The sequence below is a fragment of the Camellia sinensis genome, chromosome 15, assembly GCF_055761805.1.
Source record: "Camellia sinensis isolate YWXY chromosome 15, ASM5576180v1, whole genome shotgun sequence".
Lineage (NCBI taxonomy): Eukaryota > Viridiplantae > Streptophyta > Magnoliopsida > Ericales > Theaceae > Camellia > Camellia sinensis.
This window is the reverse complement of record NC_138975.1, coordinates 19,213,016-19,235,190: the sequence shown is the minus strand read 5'-3', so window position 1 is coordinate 19,235,190 and position 22,175 is coordinate 19,213,016. Positions and strand designations below refer to the sequence as shown.

At 35.7% G+C, this 22,175-nt stretch overlaps 1 protein-coding gene across 5 annotated transcripts in view; it reads right to left on the bottom strand.

Moving 5' to 3' along the window:
• Positions 1–22,175, bottom strand: part of MET18 (ARM repeat superfamily protein) — a 32,417-nt gene that overhangs the window by 5,179 nt on the left and 5,063 nt on the right. For 3 of the 5 annotated variants that reach the window (XR_003647167.2, XM_028259760.2, XM_028259761.2), the window contains exons 5-18: positions 12,698–12,856; positions 12,448–12,507; positions 10,374–10,562; positions 10,019–10,072; positions 9,106–9,192; positions 8,284–8,992; positions 6,606–6,985; positions 6,197–6,270; positions 4,653–4,758; positions 3,577–4,475; positions 2,231–2,306; positions 2,033–2,144; positions 1,333–1,409; positions 107–187 (exon numbers count right to left, since the gene is read on the bottom strand). Coding sequence is in view for 4 of the 5 variants with exons in the window: in XM_028259760.2 (XP_028115561.2) it covers positions 107–187; positions 1,333–1,409; positions 2,033–2,144; positions 2,231–2,306; positions 3,577–4,475; positions 4,653–4,758; positions 6,197–6,270; positions 6,606–6,985; positions 8,284–8,992; positions 9,106–9,192; positions 10,019–10,072; positions 10,374–10,562; positions 12,448–12,507; positions 12,698–12,856 (3,063 nt within the window). In the remaining variant the exon portion in view is untranslated. The remainder of the gene's footprint in view (positions 1–106; positions 188–1,332; positions 1,410–2,032; positions 2,145–2,230; positions 2,307–3,576; positions 4,476–4,652; positions 4,759–6,196; positions 6,271–6,605; positions 6,986–8,283; positions 8,993–9,105; positions 9,193–10,018; positions 10,073–10,373; positions 10,563–12,447; positions 12,508–12,697; positions 12,857–22,175) is intronic. The other 2 variants (XM_028259763.2, XM_082909383.1) reach the window with 1 other exon arrangement.

Below are 22,175 nucleotides of genomic sequence, written 5' to 3'. Positions count from 1 at the left end.
AAAAAACGTAAGTCTTTCAATTGGAGCGGGTACTATTCAAGAACAATTATTTAAACTTGTAATGTGTTTCATTTTCATTTTCGACATTTGCATGATAAGAGCGAACCTGTGTTCTCATGGGATATATCCTTGCATGGGGTAGCGCAGACATGGCAACAAGACACTGAATTGCTGTCTCTCGAACAAGCTGAACACAAAAGGACAATTTTTGCATAATTTCAACAGGAGCTGTGCAATAAATTTAAGAAATTTATTTCCACAAAAAGTGAACAAGAAAAGAAAGCTCGGGATGATAAACAGAATCTTAAAAAACAAGAATTAAGAGAAAATATATTTGGGTGCTTTTGATTCAACAAAATGAAAATGAACTTAGGTTATTTTTTAATTATACAAACTTGAAAATTCAGAATGAGCAATATATGAGTTAGATTATAGAATTAACTATATATGGCAATCGATGTTACATTTATAGGTGATAATGCTTTGGTTTTTAGAATTTTGCTGATAGACCAAAAAATCAAAATTTCCAAGAATATTAGAATTCCCTTCATATACTTAAAATCGAGTCATTAGGCTACATGATATAGAGGGCATTTGTAAAATTATAAAAACTGACTTATTTTCCATAATGTTCAAATATTTTGATAAATTTGGAAATAATTCAAAGATGCAACAGAAGAAGTTAAGATGATCTGCAATCACAAAGATCAGCATGATTCTTCTAGTAGGTCTTAATTATCACCCATATAGCAGATTACAATCAATTATAGTTTAAAAAACAACAATCTATAAAACAGTAAAGCTTTTATACAGTAGAATATTTTTATGACTAAATTAGAGACGTATTTCTATAAATATGGCTACCATGTTACCATTATTCAGCAGTTAGCCCCATTGTACTTAATACTAAAATTGACTGAGTGTGCTATAATGCATGTTTAATTTTCTAGTACAATGGTAATAGTGCATTCATATGCTTGTGCTCCACATTTTCCAAGGAATAATGAATAACCATGCCAAAATCACAATTATAACACAATATTACCAGGAACATTTATCCACAAGAACAAATCTACAAGAGAAACACCTAGGTTTACAATGCCCTTTTTGACCCGAGTCTAAAGTGGCAATGAATTCATAGCCTGAAGGTCAGTAATGAACAGTGGAAAATGAAAATCATGATAAAAATAGTTGAATTAGAAAAATAAGGATGATGAATTCATAACATAGATTTTGAATTTTTCCTTCATAAATCAAATCATATTGTAACACCACGCTAAAGGAAAGTCCCCGCTAAAAGACTAGTGGAGTTCCTGTGGAAAAGTCTTATACCATCATATGGGGGTAGGAGATAAGCCCAAGAAGACGACTAATAATGATGTGTGCATTCTCTACAACAGCTTCTTGACCTGCATACATGAGTCAAAAGAGAGAATTGTCACAATAAGTGGTTGGACATTCAATGTTAGAATGGTCGTCTAAAAGTAATAATCTCGTGAATGCATGGAAATTGTTTTCAATTTTAACTTCCACAAACATGTTTTCATATGATGGCTGAGGCGGAGTGTACCACTGAAAAAGCAACAATATCAAAATTTGACATGGAGTACACTTTGGTAGTTGTGTAATTTTCAAAATTTGTGTAATTATGTTTACCCTTATATAATTGTGTAAATATGTCTTTTCCTATGTGCGATTGATTCTGTGGGATAATATATCTTTTCCTTTTTACTCATTTGAATCTTCCTTTTAGCAAGCATTATCTTAGTGTGTCCCCTTCCCTCCCTCTTTCACAACTCGAGCACTTGGTTGGCCCAACCATTCCTCTAGATTTCTGCCTCTCACCAGTAGCAGAAGAAAGCAGGTGGAGACAGTCCATGTACAGTTGGCAGATGTAATAGCAGTGAAGGTAGTATATATTATTTTTTATTTATTTATTTTACACAAGTTTTTGAATCCTAGAACAAGAGCAGATGCACGTATAAATGAAAAACTAAGAAGACACGGTCTTGTAATACAGCAATGATCTTACCATTTTTGTCTGTCAATATTCCAGACAAGACTAGCAGGATACTGTAGATTATGTCTCTGTCCGAAATCTCCTCACTCAACATGGATAAGCAATCCAGTAATATGGGAAGGAGCTGCAAAACAGAAGGGTGCTAATTGCCAAATCTGAATCAACAAAACAACACTTTGAGTAGAAGTTTTGAGCTTATCCAACACCAACCTTCTTAGCTTCGCTCAACATAGCGCTGAGTGGAGCGTCAGATATAATGTGTGCAAAGGCTCGATACAGCATGGATCTGAGATCATATAGCAATTTGACAGAAAATCAATATTAATAAACAATTTATCAAATCAAGAACTAGGGCTTTCGAAAAGCCAAATTCACAAAGTCTACAAGATTAGTGATTATTAAATTCATCATAATTACAGGACATAAATTTTAACTAACAATGCTGAGGTTGGATCTGGTTGATCAACATCCAACTAGATCCATAATTAACAAATGTTCATCATAAAAAAGGATTTACCTATCTTCTAATGCAACAACAACAAACAAGAGCAAATTGAAAGCACAACAATCAAATACAAAAGGTTCAGAAATGGTAATCAACATTTATCTTTTGTTGGCCTAATATTGCAGGCAGTAGTATATTAGCATCCTGCTTAGCACATATAAACACATACCAATAGAACTAGTAAAATATTTGCGAAATTACCAAAGAAATTATATGGAGAGCAGTGATGATACAGGGGTTGTTTGGGAAGTTAGTTTTAGGTTTTTTTTTTTTTTTTTTCACTAAAAGACAAATTAGTTACAAAACCAAAAAAAACAAATCTAAACAAAATATCACATCAAACCCCATAATCATTTCATTTTTTCTCTCACAAACATCACATCCAACCACAAAAAAACCCAACTATCTTCCCAAATATAAAAAAAAATTTCTCCAATAATATCCTACAACTAAAAAAACCTACAAAAAAACCCACTTCCCAAACACCCACACTGTTTGGGTGTTGGAAATAGCATTAAATCAATTAGCAATAATTTCCAACAATAAAGTGTCATAAATAAATATAAGGGATTAACTATAGATATGTAAAAACTGGAAAGGGGAAGGAGAAAAAAAAAAAAAAAAAAAAAAAAAAACCCCTTTAACCTGCTGAGTATGAAATGCCAAGCAGTAGTGCATGCAAAAAAGTCCTCTTCTCATATCCATTAAGAAAATGGCCAGGTGTAATGTGACATAAAATAGATGAAGCATCAGTGTAGTCAATCAATGATATACTTTACAGCTGTGGTACTGCTAAGTGAATAAACAAGAAGAAGACAACAGTACAAAGCCAGATGAAGCTAAAACTGTAAGCAATTCTTTAAGAACATCAACACTCAAAAATCTGGGTTAGGATTTCAAGGCTAGGTAGGAAACATTCAGTGAACTTAAGAGATTGCATAAAATAAATGTGAGCCACAGATATTGTACAATAGCATAACATGTTAACAACAGGTTGAAGATTATCAACCTACAAAACATAGGAAATTTCTTAAGCTATGCCTGCATGTACCTTGTGATTGGAGAATCAGATTTCGCCACTGAAGATAGCACAATGGGCATCATGGTTGAGAAATAGCGTTGCTTATAGAGTGGTCGAATAATTGTGTGAAATCTTCGGTTCAAACAAGCCTCAGAATCACTCATGAGAATATGAAATGCATCTGCTGCAGATTTCATCACAGCAAGTACATCCTGCTCAGTACCATCTTTTGATGGACCCTGCTTCAATGACAAGGCCCCAACATCGCTGTCCGACAGTAAACAACTCAAAATAGTCATTGTTATGTCTCTCACTTTTTCATGACCCCGCATAAGCAAACCTTTTCCCATCCATGCTAGTCCAACAATGGCATGGATGTGAAGCAAGCTATTGTTTACATTACTTAGTCTTAAACCACTAAGACTAATATCACTGCCATCACCTGTTCCACAGACCCTCCTTAAAAGACCATTACCGTCAGAAGTCCACACACTAGTGCTAAAGATTATATCCAATACTTCTTCTAAACTACAGCCATCTGAGGTCTCCATTGTGTTGATTTTTAGAGGTAGTTTGTTAACAATGGAACCCAAAGCCTGAGCTGCGGGAACATGACCACTGAGGAGGGTTGTCAAAAATATATGCACTATAGCTTTTACATTTGGGATGTGTGTTTGAGGACGAAGAGCTATGATGACTGAAGCAAACAATGAAACTCTCCACTGGTCTCTACATGGAAAACTGTTCAAACCATGATTAAGCTGTGAAGCTTCAAGTTTGGTTGAAGTGGTACCAGATATGATCTCCTTCGATGAGAAAGTACTTGATAAAAGTACATTGAAGGCTTTTTGGACGATGATGCTTTGACTTTCCTCTGAACAATTCGCAACAGCTAGCTTTACTGCTTTCATTGTTGCACCAACAAGTTCCTAAATGCAGGTAATTCTACAATCAGTACTACTGAGAGTACATTCTCCATAAAGTTGCAAAACTGTTGAAGCCAGTGCAATGATGCAAAAATGAACTTAAAGATGTTAAAAAAGATCAACTAAACAGCTAATTTATCAGTAAAAATATTCAATAAATGATATGGCAGGTATACTTACTTTTTCCTGGAGCCCAATGCTGAAATCAGTGCTTTTTTCAATTTGGTCCCAAATATTAATGGCAAAGTGGAATGGGACTTCCTCAAAACCTCCAATTTTATCAAACCTGAGCTCACAAGGTTTTTCTAAATCATCAGCAGGTAATAAGGTAAAATGGCAAACAATAGTCTACTAACTTTCTACAAAGAGTAGCATCGTTAGAAATTTAGGAAGAGAAAAACAATATGAAGGGATGAAAAATACTCTCCCATCCACTCTCTGTACATTTACAAGCATTAGTACCAAAATTTGGGATTCATTATCTGGCATCTATGTAATTCACAATTTGAGACCTACTTAAATATATATACATACTGAGTATCATCAGGAGAGCATGCACGCTAAGAATTTTAAACAAGAAATATTTTATTTATTGAAAAAAATAACATATAGGTTCCAATACTATAGTAATCCAGATTAATTCCAGCTTCTTTTTTTCTTTTCTTTTTTTCTAAATGAGATTTGGAAATATTCAGGATATTCAGGTATTGTTTGGCATTTGCTAAAATATGACGGGTGTGGGTGGTTGTTGCCAGCGTGGAAAGACTATGGGCCCCCCTAGGAATTGAGATGGCGCAGACCCACCAAGGGTGGAGAGGGAGAGAGCTGATACAGCCTTCAGCGGAGAGAGGAAGGGTGACCGAGTGCGAAGCCTCCGGAGAAAGTCAGAGGCAGAGCAAGCTCTAATGGAGATGTACCAACGGTACAACAATGTGTGGACTGTATTATAGAGGGAAAGTGATGCAGAAAATAGGGTCAATATTCATGCATGCACAAGGAGAAGTTATCTACAATTTTACAATTTTATGTCTTTAATGTTTATATTGATTTTCTTTTTTATTATTGTTTAATTGGGAGTCTTATTAATATTTGATTTCCTATTTATTACGGATTCTAATTTCTTTTTTTATTTTTCTATTAGGGTTTAGTTTCAGACTTTAAAATTTGGGTTAATGGTCTATAAATATTAAGTTTTGCATTTTACCATTCAGATTTGAATTAATAATATTGCGAGTGTTTAAGCTTGTGGCCTCTTGAGTCTTTCTCCTCTCTGTTTTCACTTCTACGTTCCACACCAGAAAGGCTAATTATCTTACAGTTTACATTCTACCATAAAAAAGGCAGTGCAAATATTGCTGGAACAATATGATTCATTCTACCAGAGAAGATGGGATGTTTATTTAGGAGCTTGTAACTCAGGAAGAAAGTCTCACTAAACAACAGGTCAAATTTGTGTAAACATCCCTTGGAAAGGTGTTGCACAAACAGCAAAACTCAAAAGTGGTAAGAGTAAAAACAACAATACGGATGTGTATACAATAATTGAGAACTCACTAGCTTCAGAACAAAATGTTACTTAAGTAATCATGTACGAAAAAGAAAACATTGAAAAGGATGGCAGAACCTCAGCAACTAGGGACTATGATGAACTAGAATAAGTGAACAACTAGGGACTATGATGAACTAGAATAAGTGAAAGAAATATTTAGATGAGGTTTGCATACCATGGAAGCAACTTATTAGAGAAACATTCCAAAAGCTGAACAGTGGACTCAGCTGATTCGACATTCCCATGTACCTACACAAGCAGAATATAAGTTTAAACGAAGGAATTAGCAGCTCCAAAAGTAACTTGGAGAGGGGAAAGAAAAAGTTATTGATGAAAAACCAACAAAGAGCAGGAACTATGCACTATCCTCATTGTTTGAGTCAGGTGTTTTTATGTTAACAGTGTCCCAATGTTGTCCATTGAGTTTTATAGTGTATATACCAAAATATAGACACAACTTCAAACAACTTAGCGACACAAAAAGGTCATAGCTTTGTTCCGTTTGGTGAGGACAGTACATGATGTCCCAATGGAAGAACTATAATTTTAGTCAAACAGAAAAGGAATTTAACAATCAGACATACAAAAGACTCTGATAATTTGGCAAATACAGTCTTTTCCAACCCTTGGACAATTGTCAGCATAAAATTCAGCCCAGTTGTGCCAATCTCAGAAATTGCTTCGAGTTTGAGTGATAAAGGCATGGTAGAATCATCAGGAGACATCAACGAAACAATCTTTTCTACAACAATACCCTTAAAGATTGGTGCCTTGTCAGCTTCATGACGATTATCAACAAATGAGCCAATTTCCACTAACGCTTTCAATGACAACTTCCACAAAAATGCCTTGTCAAAATTCAAACTGATGATTGACATCAACCTCATCAAAATATTTTCAAATATGGATTTTGATATAGGTAAGAAGCTTCCAGGAAATGTAGCCAAAATCTGCAAGCCCCTCACTGTAATTTGACAGAAAGGGGGAGAGAGAGAGAGAGAGAGAGAGAGAAAGAGAATCAGCATACTCAGAATAGACTATGCATCCAAACATGAAAATATAATAAATCCAGACAAGACTTAGTTCATTTGAGTTTAATTTATAAATATTCATAGAAAACATCTTGAAACAAATTTTTTATTTTATTATTACAAGACAATTTTTCTATTTCTTTAGGGAGACAGGAGAGAGGAAATCTAAAATTAATTGAAAATCACAAATATAACAAATAAGCATGTGGCAAATCAGAGGGGTACACTCATTTGAGAAATAACATATTTAAATAATGTTAGCTCATGAGACTAATAGATAATATTCCAAAAACAAGTTACTGAAGACAAAATTGCTGTGTGGACAGAGATTAATAGTTTCACTTCCATTGAAGCTGCATAAAAAGCCCATATCAAAAAAGGGAAGGAAAAAAAAAACTACAAACTATTATACCTACACAATAAAAAAAGTAGATATTGAGTTAATTTGGCACGGACAGGTTTATATATTATCTGGAAAAACAAAAAAAAAAAAACAGTTGATGCCTGAATGTCTTCAAAAGGAATGCATTTCTCGGTCAATATTTAACACATGTAGTGTAGCCATCATTGTTGAGGGTATATTGCTACTTTTGGTGATATTCCTGATCTAGCACTAAAGGGCAACAAAATCATTTTAAGATAGTTGTTACACCCCTAATAACATGAACGTCAAATAAACAATCACAATGGACACAACATGCCATAGGCATGGGCATGTGGAAGTTGTTTGGTAGGCCTTTTTTTTTTTTTTTTTTTTTCTTTTGATAAATAAGCAAACTTTATTTGTAAGCAAACCTAGAAAGCATGCAACAAAGAGAGGGAGGAACCTTCCTAGATCAATGCATATATCAGATGAGTCAACTACACATGTTGGAGATCCCATGTTACTGAGACACTTCATTCATTCTGGATATAGAAAAATGAAATTATGTGCTTAAAAAAGTCAGCCATGACCCGATGCCTCAAAGTTGATGTATTAGACATGCATGACACCTAAACATTAAACCCTGTTCACACACTTGCCTGAGTTAATGTGACATGTAAGCCTAATCTTTGTGAATCCCTATTGCACAAGCTTCTCAAGGAATAAACAAAGTACATGCATTGGGAAAAAGTAAAAGACAAAACAAACTTTTAAAAAAATTAAAAAATGATTATGGGATGGAAAATAAGGTGTTATCAATTAAACACATATATAAAATCATCCATATGTTGTGCCTACACAAAATACCTCCAGAGTGAATATATGCATTCTGAATGTCTTTGTCTGTACTTGTTACTAGGGTACAACATAAGGTTTCAGTTAATGAGTAGCAAAAACTCTGAAGCATGCAGCACCATTTCTCATGTGCAGACACAGTAACTGAACTTTCTTCACAGCCCAAAACCAAATATCTGCATGCAGCAAGGAGTTCAATGCAAAGATATAGGGCTCCATATTTAAGTCTTCCAGAAAATTCATAATCTTCTTCTGGATGACTATCCCCAGATGAACCTGAAAGCCCCAAAGCATCCATTAAGCAGAGGAAGAAACTTTCAAACACTCTATTGCAGGAAGCTATGGAAGCTTTGGCAGAAACAGATAAGATTTGACCAACTGCATATAGTTTCTTCTTGTTTTGCGTAGGAATATCAGCATAATTCTTAAAACTAGTGATGGAGTTGATAGTCGACTTTATTTCTTCATCATCAACAATCAAACTTATGAACAAGCCATCATTTTGCAGAATAACCTTTTGCATAAGTAGGAGAGCTTCTGTTGTAATTTGATTCTCCTGAAAACCCATACCATCCGGTGGTTCCGTCTCCAAGGATGAAATAGGTTGTGATGAATTATATATTGTATCTTTTAATGAAGACCAAAGAGTTTCAGCATGTTTTGCCATTCTGTCTGCTCCATACATCACGCTGCAATAGCTAAGATATCTCAAAGACTCAACCTGTGGGCATAGAAAGTCATTGACGAAATAGACATAGATAATGTTTTAGTTTAGCGTGATGGAATATACTACTTACAGGAACAAAACTAGAGACGCAATTTGTTTTTACCAACCTTTGCAGACGGTAGAGAAGAAGAAAGTTTTTCCAGAAGCAATGGAATGGCAAATGGCTCAAAAAGAGCTGTAGAAGCGAATGCCAGCTGGTAGGTGAAAAAATAGGTTTTGGTTAAAAACTAAGGAAATATAACTTTCTAGTGCACCAAAGAAGCATGATAAAAAGCAGAGAATTGTAGCCCTTTTGAAAGCCACACTATCGAGCAAAGTGTAAAATAACTCCATCTAGAAAAGCAGCAATTATTAGCTTCAAAATGATTACCAAATGAAAGTTTTCTTTTTCTTTCCATATATTTGGATGACAAGATAATTAGACTTCTTTGCTGCTCCCAGTTTACAAAAGCATTTAAGCAGCACGTAAATCTGATTTTATGAACAAATACAGATAAAACTTTGAAACAAGTCGTTCGGATCATTCAGTTTTCAAAATGTGTATTATCTATTTTATTTTATTAATCCAACACCTCTTCCAATCCAAGTTGAACAACAAAGTAATAAACAGTAACAAGGCAAGGTCAACATTATCATTTTCTGAGAATAATGTACAAAATCAAATTCACACACCAAGACAACTTAGCAGAGCTTCAAGCTACTTAAATATGGCTACATAAACTATACTTTTCCAGTCATTTTCCTACATAATAGTTCAGCATCTATTGTTTATCTATACACTAGTAGGCAACCACTTTCTAAGCACGTACAAAGAAAGCCCTGACATATAACTAAAAAAGAAAATATAATCAGGAACTAATCAAACATACAGTTCTTGCAACAACAGTATTTCCATTAATACGTTTGTGCATAGAAATTGTGGGAATATAGGTAAAATAAACCACAAGCCTATGCAAGTAGAAAATATCATTAACAAAAAGAGAAAAATCTCGCTGGTAGTGCTAGGAGCGAATTACATACCATTAGTGCTCTTGACAGCTCATCCTTTTTCACATCAACTTCTTCACCTTTTGGCTAGTTTGAAAAATAAAGTCAAATGAATTAGCAATAAAAGAAAAATATAGTGTAAGTAGCAAATGAATCAAAATACATGCATTTTACACTCTTCCCTATAGAGAGAGAGAGAGAGATTGGGAAATACACCTCTTTATGGTGCCCTGCCCATCAACCACAAAATCTATTCTTATATTTCATTAATGGTGGGGGGAAAAAATTCAAAAAAAAATAAGTCACCCTACATAAACCTGGTAAGTTGAAGCAAGAAAATACCAAATAGAAATGAATATAATAAAAGAAAACTACTCATTTATCTTACATGTGTAAAATGGATAGGGAAGTAACAGCCCAAAATTTCAAAAAGATCTGCAGCAAAACTTGCTAGTGGACCAAGTGGATCTGGAAATAATCGTGCCAAAACTTCCACAATATGAAATGTGATCATTAGGCATTCAGGATCTTTTTCTCCATCAATAGCTTCACAGATTCCATAGACAAGGTTATCACCCTGTACCCAAAAAATAAAAGTTATTAATGTAAAAAATAAAAAGTATAATACAAAAAAATTATGGGATGGGACTTATGTGAGTGCACCACAGAGGGGGAAGGGGAGGGGAGCCACTATGGAAGTCGCAACAAATGAAAATAAAGTATTGTTAAACATTTTTCAAGGAAAGAAGACCCACACAATAGGACCAAACCATGGCATATTATTATAATAATAGTATAATATCAACATCACTCAACATTAGTCACTGTATACAAGTTTCCAAATTACAGACAATTAGTTTTCTAAATGAACTAGCATATGAAGAAGGCCGAATGCTGACATATAACCAAAAATATAGGAGGGGGAAGAAAAAGGAACTTCAGAAAGACAATAAACCCATAGCATTGATGCTATCATGCATAAAGATGTAGCTTGTGATCGAACTTTAGTAATGAACAAGCAGGCAGCATATACAATGTGCATGCACTAAAATGCATATTTCAGACGACTACAGGCTGACTTCAATCGGTTAATTACACAACTGATTCTGATCCTCAGAAGTCTGTCTCCAAACAATATAAAGAGATGATTAATTACAGGATTCTGGTTGTAGAATTGAAACCATCTTCAATTTTATTTTTTATTTTTATTTTTTTTTTGGTTCAAAAAAAATATTTATATGTATACATATATATTTAAGTGATAGAATAGTTCAAATGACAGCTTTACCCTTTTCTTATTTGTTTTGTTTTTGCTGCACCAAATGTTCACTTTTAGCACCATGGCAAAAGCTCACGTGTTGAGCTGGAAAAGGGCTTTGAGAAATATAGGGTCTTTCATTTTGAGGCCCATCTTCTTTCAAAGTTTGATAAGGCTTAAATAAATAGGTTTGGCAAAACTTGATGGTTAAGAACTTAATAAAATATATCAGTTAAGAGAATCACATCATAAAGGAAAAAGAACAGAAGAGGGAGGAAAGCCAAGGCAATCACATATGGGTTCATAGTCATTCAAACTGACAGCAACAGTAACAGTAACAGGCTTCAACAGATATCTTCATTTGCTGCTTCAAAACAAGCCAATATTCATTATTTATATAGAGGTGTCTAGCTTGGCAGCTGAGAAAAGCTTGATGCTGGTCATCCATGAACCATAGCACAAGTCATGCTATAGTATTGGCTATTTACGCATCATTCATAGCTCCTTTAAATATTTTTTGTAAGTAAAGAGTCACACATTTCTAATTACAGAATCAAAGTCCTACTTGGAGTAGAGATTTCTTGCAGCTTATACGTATATCAATATAACCTTTCAAATTCAATAGAGATCAATAGAGAAAATTTTAAAATTTTGATGCCTCTCTGTAGGACAGTGATGCAACACTAACCCCATTTGTGAAGCCTGCAAGATTGTACAAGTGATTCCTAGAATATTCTCTTCTCCTTCTCTCTTTATTTCTTTTTGCACTCAAGATAACCAAAATTTAAATAACCATTATTTCATCCATACAGAAGTCTACTTTGGTAAACCCAATCCTTCTTAAATCAACTCCAGCCTCAGTACTTATATTTGTTGTCCTTAACCCTCTGGTCCTATATCACACTGATTTGTATCAAATCCCCCTTACTAAACACCATAGTGATGGGACCAAGTCAAGCAGTCATGTTAAAAAGTCACAACAACATGAAAACGGAAAGAAGATCACCGTAGCAATAAACCACAATACAGGAGAAACTACACAAAATTCAGATAGTACTGATAATTTTCCCAGTGTTGACCTTTTAACTAAGGAAAAATATTAGAAGACAACAGACCAAACCTATAGCCACGCTATACAAAGACAACTAAGATCATTCACTACAAAAACCAAAACGCAGGGACAAGACAGGATTGAGAACAATACCAGTGCCACAACTGCATCAGGGTAGCAATCTAATATGCACTCCAGAAGTTCAAAGCAGATCTGCAAGAACATTTAGATAATAAAGTTGAATGGCAAAGGTCCATAAGACATAGTCATAGTAGCTCTCTCACTCTCTCCCCTTTATTTGTTCTGAATGTCAAGATAGTTACATTCAGACTCATTCTGGTAGGTGTTAGCAATGAAGTTAATAAAAAAGCCAGTATAACACTCGGCAAGATGATAGTTATACCTTCCTATCATGCTGTCCCAAGGATTGCACCTGTAAGTTTTGTAGATAGGACTGGACAACTGCTCTTGCTTCATTAACAGTAACCATGCCAACATTACTTTTCCTCTTCAATAGTGCCAAACAACCAACAATTGCACCACGCAAGGCCTTCCAATCTGCCTGATGTAAACATAATATCATCTATCTTTGTAATTAACTCACATAAATTCAATGGCAATTAGTCTACAATAATTAAAAATGCTTAAAAGTAAAGCTACACGCTGCAGATAAATACAAACCAGCTTGTGCAAATTTCAAATATCTATGTAAAATATTTATATATTTAATAACACCTCATACTTTCGTTTTTTTAATCAGCAACAAAATAAAATTGTATTGGAGTACATACGGAGCAGGCACAACCCATATACAATTGGAAAAAAAAGGGGGGGAAATGCCTCATACTTTTTCAAGCCCCTTAAAGGTATAACTAGATTTTCTGAATAAAGCAAAAAGAGAATTTTAATTTTCACGCCCCATAAGTTAAGTATATTGTTCAGACAAGGGACACAGAGCAAAAACAGCATTTTAATTTTAATCTAGTTATACCATCAAAGGTATAACTAGATTTCCGAATAAAGCAAAAAGAGGATTTTAATTTTCAAGCCCCGTAAGTTAAGTATATTGTTCAGACAAGGGACATAGAGCGAAAACAGAATTTTAATTTGGATCCTCATTATTACGAACAATGACAATAGTACCAGTGATGGTTAGCATTCTGATGAAGCCAATCAAGAAAGAGATTTCATTAGATAGAGAAAATCCCAAAATGGGTACAAGAGCTCTCAAACTCTAAAAAATTCAATATCAAAATATCATAGAACTCCCATACTAGAGGGGCCTAACCACTTATTTATAAGATAAAGACCCAACTAACTCCAACTAACTCTAACTAACTCTTATGGTGCTAAACATAACAACCATACTAGTTCCAACTACATCAGACTTCCCCTCTAAAGAAAACAACTTGTCCTCAAGTTGGGATTACAACAAAATGACTCAAGACAACAAAATCAACAAAATGACTCAAAACAATGACTTATGGAAGAATGATGGACATGCAACGGTGAACAAGACTAAGTAGTCGCAAGTTCTTATTCAAGATCATCCTAGCAAATATCCTTCTATCAAAATGAGTTCTCGTTTATGGGCATCAACCGAAGCCATGTTGAGGTGTGAATAGACCACCCATGTAGCATGCCGTTTAGGAAGCAAGATGTCATCAAAATAGCGCTTCTCGCATGGGCCCAAAATAAACGCATCCTTCCTCCACGAAGCCGGGCTGGCAGCAAATCAACACAAAGTGAAACAAACGACTTTGAAGATAGCATAAGAAGCATTTCTCGGAAGCAAAGATCATTCAACACCCATGAAACTTCAATGTCATAACTCTCCGCCATAATTTTCTTGGAACCTAGAAAAGGAATAAGATGAATTGCAACCACTTCCTTCATGGGAAGCAATGTGAGAGCAAAACTTGCTTCATCTACAAAACTTTCTTCATCTTCAAGTACACCTTCGCTCTCTACAAGGTCATCCTCATCATCATAGTGGTCAAAGATTGGAACTCCTCCATATGCACAAACATCAACTTTCTTTTCATATTCATGAACATTAACTTCATCATAATCGAACGCCCCACTCATTGGTTCATCAAAGATAGAAACATTTTCATCATATCCTTGTTCCGCATCAAAGATAGGAACATCTTCATCACAACCTTGTGTTTGATCATAATCTTCTCCACTAAAGATGGAAGCTCCAACATCAAAGATAGGAACATCCAGATCATAATCTTGCTCATGATCACTACTTTTTTCCACATCTTCGTCATCATAACTTGGTTGAATCACCTCGTCACTAAAGAGCATCTTATGATGATGTCTTTCATTGAAAGTCTCTTTCATTCCCACGCTAGTTGAGTAACCAACTTGGACATAGTCATAGGATGGGTGTCCAATTGCCAAGCCTCTTCGGTATTGATGTCCAAAATTTGAAATGCCCTTCTTTTGGTGCTTCTCAACCAACAAAGGTGCCACGTGACTAGAAGGCAAGAAGTGCTCCTTGAGCTTCTTTCTCATCTTTCTCCACTCTCTAACCTTTTCTTGGCCATTTCTTTGCCTACCAACTTGTAATTGTTACCACCAATCGGAGGCACAATCTTTGAGGCTTTGAGAGACCAATTTCACTTTCCTTGCTTCCAACACATCATAACACTCCAAATGATTCTCAATTGTCTTCAACCATTCCTTGAACACATCCAGATTGTAGCTTCCACAGAATTCGGGAAACTCTAAATCAATTATGGGGTCATTCAATTTAAAATCAAACACACATGAATGTCCTCTACGCCTATGCGGAGCATCGAAGGAATCATCAAAGTGACGATCCTTGGAACCATTACTACCTTCAATAAGAGGTAGGAGACGTTGCACTGTCTCAGTTAAAGCGGCAATTTGCCGTCTCATCTCAACCATCTCATCTCTTTGATATGAAACCCCATTATCTTTGGCATCATCACCAAAATCTGGGACATATGTCCTACCACGACCTCGTTGAGCCATTAAGTTACCCCCAAATATGCAAAGTCACAATAACACAACCCAATTTGACCAAACAACTCAAGAACAATAATGGGACAGCCCAAAACAGTTCAAGAACAATAATGAGACAATCCAAAACAATGCAACAATTCAAGAACACAGAGGACCACAATCCAAAACAACCCAAGAAATGAGAGATTGATCGAATTACCCTTACTAGGTGTGAGATCCAGAACAAAATTTGAATCTGATCGACAACCCAGGGCTTCGAATCGAATTGAATCTGATTTCATCGCATAACTTGATCATAGGTCGCAATTAAATCCAAAGGCAGATCAACATGTCTAGGCTTCAAACTCAGTGTTCGTGACAGTGTTTTTTAAGGCGAAAAGCAAACTGAGGCGACAAGGTCTCCTAACGCCTAAACGCGAGGCGATGAGGCGAGGCGAGGCGAGGGCTTCATCGAATTGAGGCGACCAGAAAGGATATTTTTTTAAAATAAATGGTATAGACAAAAATATAAATATTTTCAAGAACCATCATGCAGTTATCATTCCAAATACTAAATATCCATAAATAAAAGAAAATATCCAACAAAACAATAATTAAACAGTTAACACAGCAAAATAATGGAAAAATAGTAAAATTAATTGAAATGCAAAGAAAAATAATTAAATAGCAAAATACTTAACTGATTTAAATAGTGATTTTTTTTCAAAATAATTAACTGATTTAAACAATTTTTTCAGCAAATTAATTGAAATTTTTTCAGCAAAATAACTGATTTAAATAGTGTTTCAGCAAATTAATTATACAATTAACATAGCAAAATAATTGTAAAATAACACAGGCACAGCAAAATAATTAAACAATTGTAAAATCAATTTAGTAAAATTAATTGAAAAATTTTTCAGCAAAATTAATAACAAGAGAAACAAAACAAGAACCAAGAAAAAAAAGGGAGGGGGGGTCTGCCGAAAAAGACGAAGAGGGAAAAGGAAAAAAAAAAAAAAAAAGGAGGTGGGTGGGTTTCAGGAGCAGACGAAAGAACCAACGAAGACGAAAAAGAAGAAGAGGGGGAAAAGAAAAAAAAAAGAAAAAGAAGAAAGTATAAAGCAATCAAGTAATCAGTGAGGTCTTTCTCTTTCGACTGGAACTAGGGAAGACGAAAGGAAGAAGCAGCAGGGGTAGAGAAGAGAAGAAAGGAAGAAGAAGCAAGTACTCACCTTTGACTGGAACGATGTCGGAAAGCTATTATAAAGTGCAACGCATGTCCACAAATAGCACAAAAGTCATTCAAATCAAGGGCCCAGATCTTTCGAACCGAAAGCAAACCAAAACTGGTGAAGCGACGCTTCTAATCGCCTCTCGCTTCGACGCCTAAGCCTCGCTTTATACGCTTCGACCTCGCTTCACCATTTCGCCTTCCCTCAGTGGAGATGAAGCGCTGTAGGGTCGCCTCGCCTCGCCTCGCTTCTCGCTTAGGCGAGCGCTTAGTCACGCCCTTAGTAGTAGGAATCGTTCAACTTGCTCACGATTCTTCCTCAAAAGCGCGATTCTGCGCTTCTGACTTAGATTCGTAGAAGAATCGCGAGTTTGATGCTAGAGAAACGCGAATCTGGTCGCGGATCTATCTTCTTCTCTTCCTCTCGATCTGTTTGTCCCTCTTCTCTCAATCTCATGACTCGTCTTCTCTAGATCGGTCGATCTCGTCTCCTCTCTCCGTCGATCGATCTCGTCTCGTCTCTCGATCTACTTTTCTTCTCTCTCGATCGCCTCCTCCTCTTCTCTCTCTCTCCTCCCTCGCCTCTGTTTGAGTCTCTCTTCTCTCTTTCTTTTGTTTTTTTTTTTAAATTTTTTTTTTTTTTTTTTTTTTTTTTTGATTCGGCTGAGTCTCTTTTCTCTCTTTCTTGATTATAATATAAATATTAAATGTATTTATAATTATTCTCATATATTTTCTATTTATTTATTTTACCTTTATAAATATAAATAAATGTAATGGGTTATATATATATTAAGTTAATGTTAATTTTTATATCCACAAAATAAATAGATTTTAATTCTAAGTAAAATCTAATAACACAAAATAAAATATAATTTATAACAAGTTATGATAGTTATAATATATTTCAAATATTAATTGGAGAAAAAAAAATTATATCTCACAATATATTTATATATATTTTTTGAAAATATATATATAATTTAAAAATATTATCAATAAAAATAATATATAAGATAAAAAATAAAAAAATATATTTAAATAAAACATAAATGTTGTTTTATTAAATAAAATATAATAAATTTTATTCAAAGATAATGACTAGTGTTCTAAAAAATATCACTTCACTACTTTTATTTGTTATTTATTTTTAAAAATATTTTTTATGTTATATTTAATTAATTAAATATTACATAAAAATAAAAATTTTCTAACATATATATGTTAATTAAAAAAAAAAATTTAAATGTTTATATAGATAAATTAAAAATATTTCAATAAAAATAATATATAAGCGCTCCCAAATTACGACTTCTTTACATGACCACGCTTCCCCGCTCCCGCTCCCGCTTCCGCTTCGTGCAACTAAGGTCACGCCTCTAATAACACTGGTTCGTGATGTTTGAGTAAACAAATAACTAGAACCAGAGAGTCGAAATAGAGTTGATCAAAACCAGAACTGGGTTATACAAGTTGCAAGTCCAAATGCAGAGATCACAACTGTTCTAAAGAAATCTCTAATCAAGCTCTCAAGATTGCGATGAACTTGGCTTTGCGATTCTAGCGCTAGCTTAGTTGACCATCATGAATGTTGTAGTTGAAGTTGTGTTATTTCAAGAAGGTTCTGAATTGTGGGTCAGTTGAGGGAAGTCAGTTAGGTAGTGGTTGAGAGATTAGTTAGTCAGTTACAGAAAGAGATTAGTTAGTCAGTTACAGGAAATCAGTTGTGAATTAGTTAGTCAGTTAGAAGTGTGAGAAGTCAGTTGTGAATTAGTTAGTCAGTTAGAAGTGTGAGGTGAAGAAGTAGTTATAAATAGTTGAGGAACTCCCATATGGGGGATAGGTAAAATTCTGAAAATAATACACAGATTCTGCACTTTCTTCCTTATGCCTCTGTTTCTTCTTCCTTAGCTATTACATTGGTATCAGAGCACCCAGGTTCTTGGCCTGTTCATCCTCTGCTGCCACTATGGCCGACAGAACTAGAGCAGCCCAGGAAGCTAAAAAAATTGAGACATCACGCTCATTAAAGGAGGGTAATGAGAGAAATGCGAAGGAAATCGGGGAAATCAGGAGTTCTCTCAAAGAATTGGGGGATATCAAGGAATTGATTGCTGCCATGAGTATGAAGTATGATCAAATGGAAGGGCACATCTATGGGAAACAGCATGTAGATCGGAGTGACAATTCTAGAATGCTCCGCCAAGAACAGTCAGGGGTTTCTCCAGTAAGGGTTCAAGCCCGTGGGATTTTCAAGCTCGTGGGGAATTGCCATTCAGGATAGACTACCAATCTCATCAACGAATTGCGAAGATTGAATTTCCTCGCTTCTATGGTGATAATCCAACTGGTTGGCTTTATAAATGTGAAAGATTTTTTGAGTACAATACTGTTGACAATCTTGATAAAGTGAAATTGGCATCTCTTCATTTGGAGGACTCGTCCTTGCAGTGGTTTCAATGGTTTGAAAGATGCCATCATCATATTACTTGGGATTTGTTTACACAAGGACTTCTATCAAGATTTGGCCCAAATTCATATGAAGATGCAATGGGTAACCTAACCAAATTAAAGCAAACCACTACTGTGAGAGCTTACCAAGAACAGTTTGAGGTTTTGGCGAACAAAACTCAAAACCTCCCTGAAACTTTCTTTATTAGTTGTTTCATAAGTGGTCTTAAGGATGAAATTCAACCAAGGGTATTAATGTTTAAACCAACCTCTATCACTCAGGCTATTGGGTTGGCAAAACTTCAAGAAACAAGTATTGAAGCCATTACCAAAAAGACTAGGTTGGGAACCAAATCAGAAGGCATCCCTCCTTTTTCTGTAAACAGGTCACAAGTGGGTAATGGGAGATATGTTCGAAAAGAGTTATCTAAGGAATTGGAGGAAAAGAAGGCCAAAGGGTTATGTTTTAAGTGCAATGAGAGGAATACTAAAGGGCATGTCTATAAAAAGAAGCAATTGTATGTTATGGAAGGAGGAGAAGATGGGGAGGAAGATGATCAACTACCAGTTCTTGAGGAAGATAAAAGAGAAGATGAGGAACAGTTATCTGGGGAGGAACTGCAGATTTCTTTGAATGCTTTAACTGGTACAATCTCTTATAGAACAATGAGGGTTAGAGGTAATGTTAAAAAACACCTCATCATCATCTTGATTGATTCAAGGAGTACACATAATTTTCCGAGTCCAGCAGTGGCCAAAAGAGCTAATATTGAGACTGAAAATACTGATTCCTTACTAGTATCACTTGCTGATGGGACCAGAATGTTGAGTACAGCCATGTGCAAAGATTTTCAGTGGGAAATGCAAGGCACAATTTTTCAGGCTGACATGAGGGTCCTGCAACTAAAGGGCTGTGATATGGTTTTGGGTATCCAATGGTTGGCAACTCTAGGTCCAGTTAAGTGGGATTTTAAGCATCTTAGCATGGAGTTTCATCTCAATGGCAGAAAACATGCTTTAAGAGGGGGAAAGAGTGATGAGTTAAAGGCTTTAAGCTCAGAAAAAATGCAGAAGTTGCTGCACAAACAGCCACAAGGAGCCATAGCCAAACTCTATTTGTTGCAAGCTGATTGTCTTGTGAGGGAAGAGGAAACTCCACCAGATTTGGCAGCTTTGCTGTCTGACTTTGCAGATATATTTCAAGAGCCAAAGGACTTACCTCCTCCTAGATCTCATGACCATTGCATCCCTCTCAAACCAGGGACTGAACCTGCAAATGTGAGACCTTACAGGTACCCTTATTTTCAAAAAACTGAGATTGAGAAACAAGTAAAAGACATGCTTACCTCTGGTATAATAAGGCCTAGTGTCAGTCCATATTCTTCGCCAGTGCTATTGGTTAAGAAGAAAGATGGCACTTGGAGAATGTGTGTAGATTATAGAGCTCTTAATAACGCTACTGTCAAAGATAAGTTTCCTATCCCAGTAATTGATAAACTTTTGGATGAATTATGTGGGGCACAGTATTTTTCTAAACTGGATCTCAAGTCGGGCTACCACCAAATCAGGGTTCATTCCTCTAACATTGACAAAACGGCTTTTAGAACCCATGATGGGCACTATGAATTTTTAGTGATGCCCTTTGGACTCCTAATGCCCCTTTTACCTTTCAAAGTCTCATGAATGAAGTCTTTAGACCTTTTTTAAGGAAATTTATTCTGGTCTTTTTTGATGATATCCTGGTATATAGTGGGTCATGGGGGAGACCATTTAAAGCATTTGCAGCTCACTTTACAATTGCTTAGGCAACATGATTTGTTTGCAAAAATGTCCAAATATGTTTTTGGGAAGGATGAGGTGGAGTATTTGGGACATTTTGTTTCAGCTAAGGGTGTTTCTGCAGAACCAACAAAGTTACAAGCTATCAAATCTTGGCCAATCCCTTCTACTATCAAGGCATTGAGGGGTTTTTTGGGTCTCACTGGTTATTACAGAAGATTTATCCAGCATTATGGTCGAATTTGCTCTCCACTTCATTGTTTGCTCAAGAAAGATTCCTTTGTATGGTCCCCTACAACTCCAACAGCTTTTCTTCAACTCAAAGCTACCCTGCTTTCCACACCAGTCCTTGCCTTACCTGATTATAGTAAGGCCTTTGTTTTAGAGTCATATGCCCTCTGGCACAGGCCTTGGGGCTGTGCTTATGCAAGATGGACATCCCATTGCCTATTGGAGTAAGGGCATTTCAGCAAGAGACCAAGCTCTCTCTACCTATGAAAAAGAATTAATGGCAGTAGTGCTAGCAATCCTCAAATGGAGGCATTACCTTCTAGGTAGGCACTTCCTTATTAGGACTGACCACCAAAGCCTAAAATATCTTTTGGAGCAGAGAGTGGGAACTCCTTTCCAGCAAAAATGGGTGACCAAGCTATTGGGTTTTGACTACACTATCACATACAAATGTGGGAAAGATAACCAAGCTGCTGATGCTTTGTCCAGGAAAGAAGAGTTAATCAATACTGCTGATTCAATAGCTATGATTCATGCTTTATCTTGTATCTCTACCAATTGGTTGGCCGAAGTAAAGCTCAGTTGGAGTGAAGATGCTGACATTCAACAGTTGATTTTGAACCTGCAACAAGGTCAAGCTCATGCTGGTTATGCTTGGGACCATGATATTTTAACCTACCATGGCAGGTTGGTAGTTGGAAACTCAGCCCTCAGGATGCAGCTTATTCAGGACTTCCATTCTTCACCTTTGGGAGGACACTCGGGAATAATCAAGACCACAAAAAGACTACATAGAAGTTTTTATTGGAAGGGCCTACAGCAGGATGTGGCTCAGTTCATTTCTGAATGTGATACATGTCAGAGGTACAAAAGTGAAAATGTCAAGTATCCAGGCCTATTGCAGCCCCTTCCTATTCCTAATAGGGAATGGTCTGATATTTCCATGGATTTCATTGAACGTTTACCAAATTCTCAAGGCAAGTCTGTGATCTTTGTAGTAGTAGATAGGTTGTCAAAATATGGCCATTTCATGGCTTTATCACATCCTTATACAGCTGCAGATGTGGCCAAAGTATTCTTTAATCAAGTGTTTAAGTTGCATGGTCTTCCTTCTACCATTGTTTCAGATAGAGATGCTGTGTTTGCTAGCCATTTTTGGCATGAACTTTTCACTTTACAAGGCTGTAAGTTGTGCCTTAGCACTGCTTAT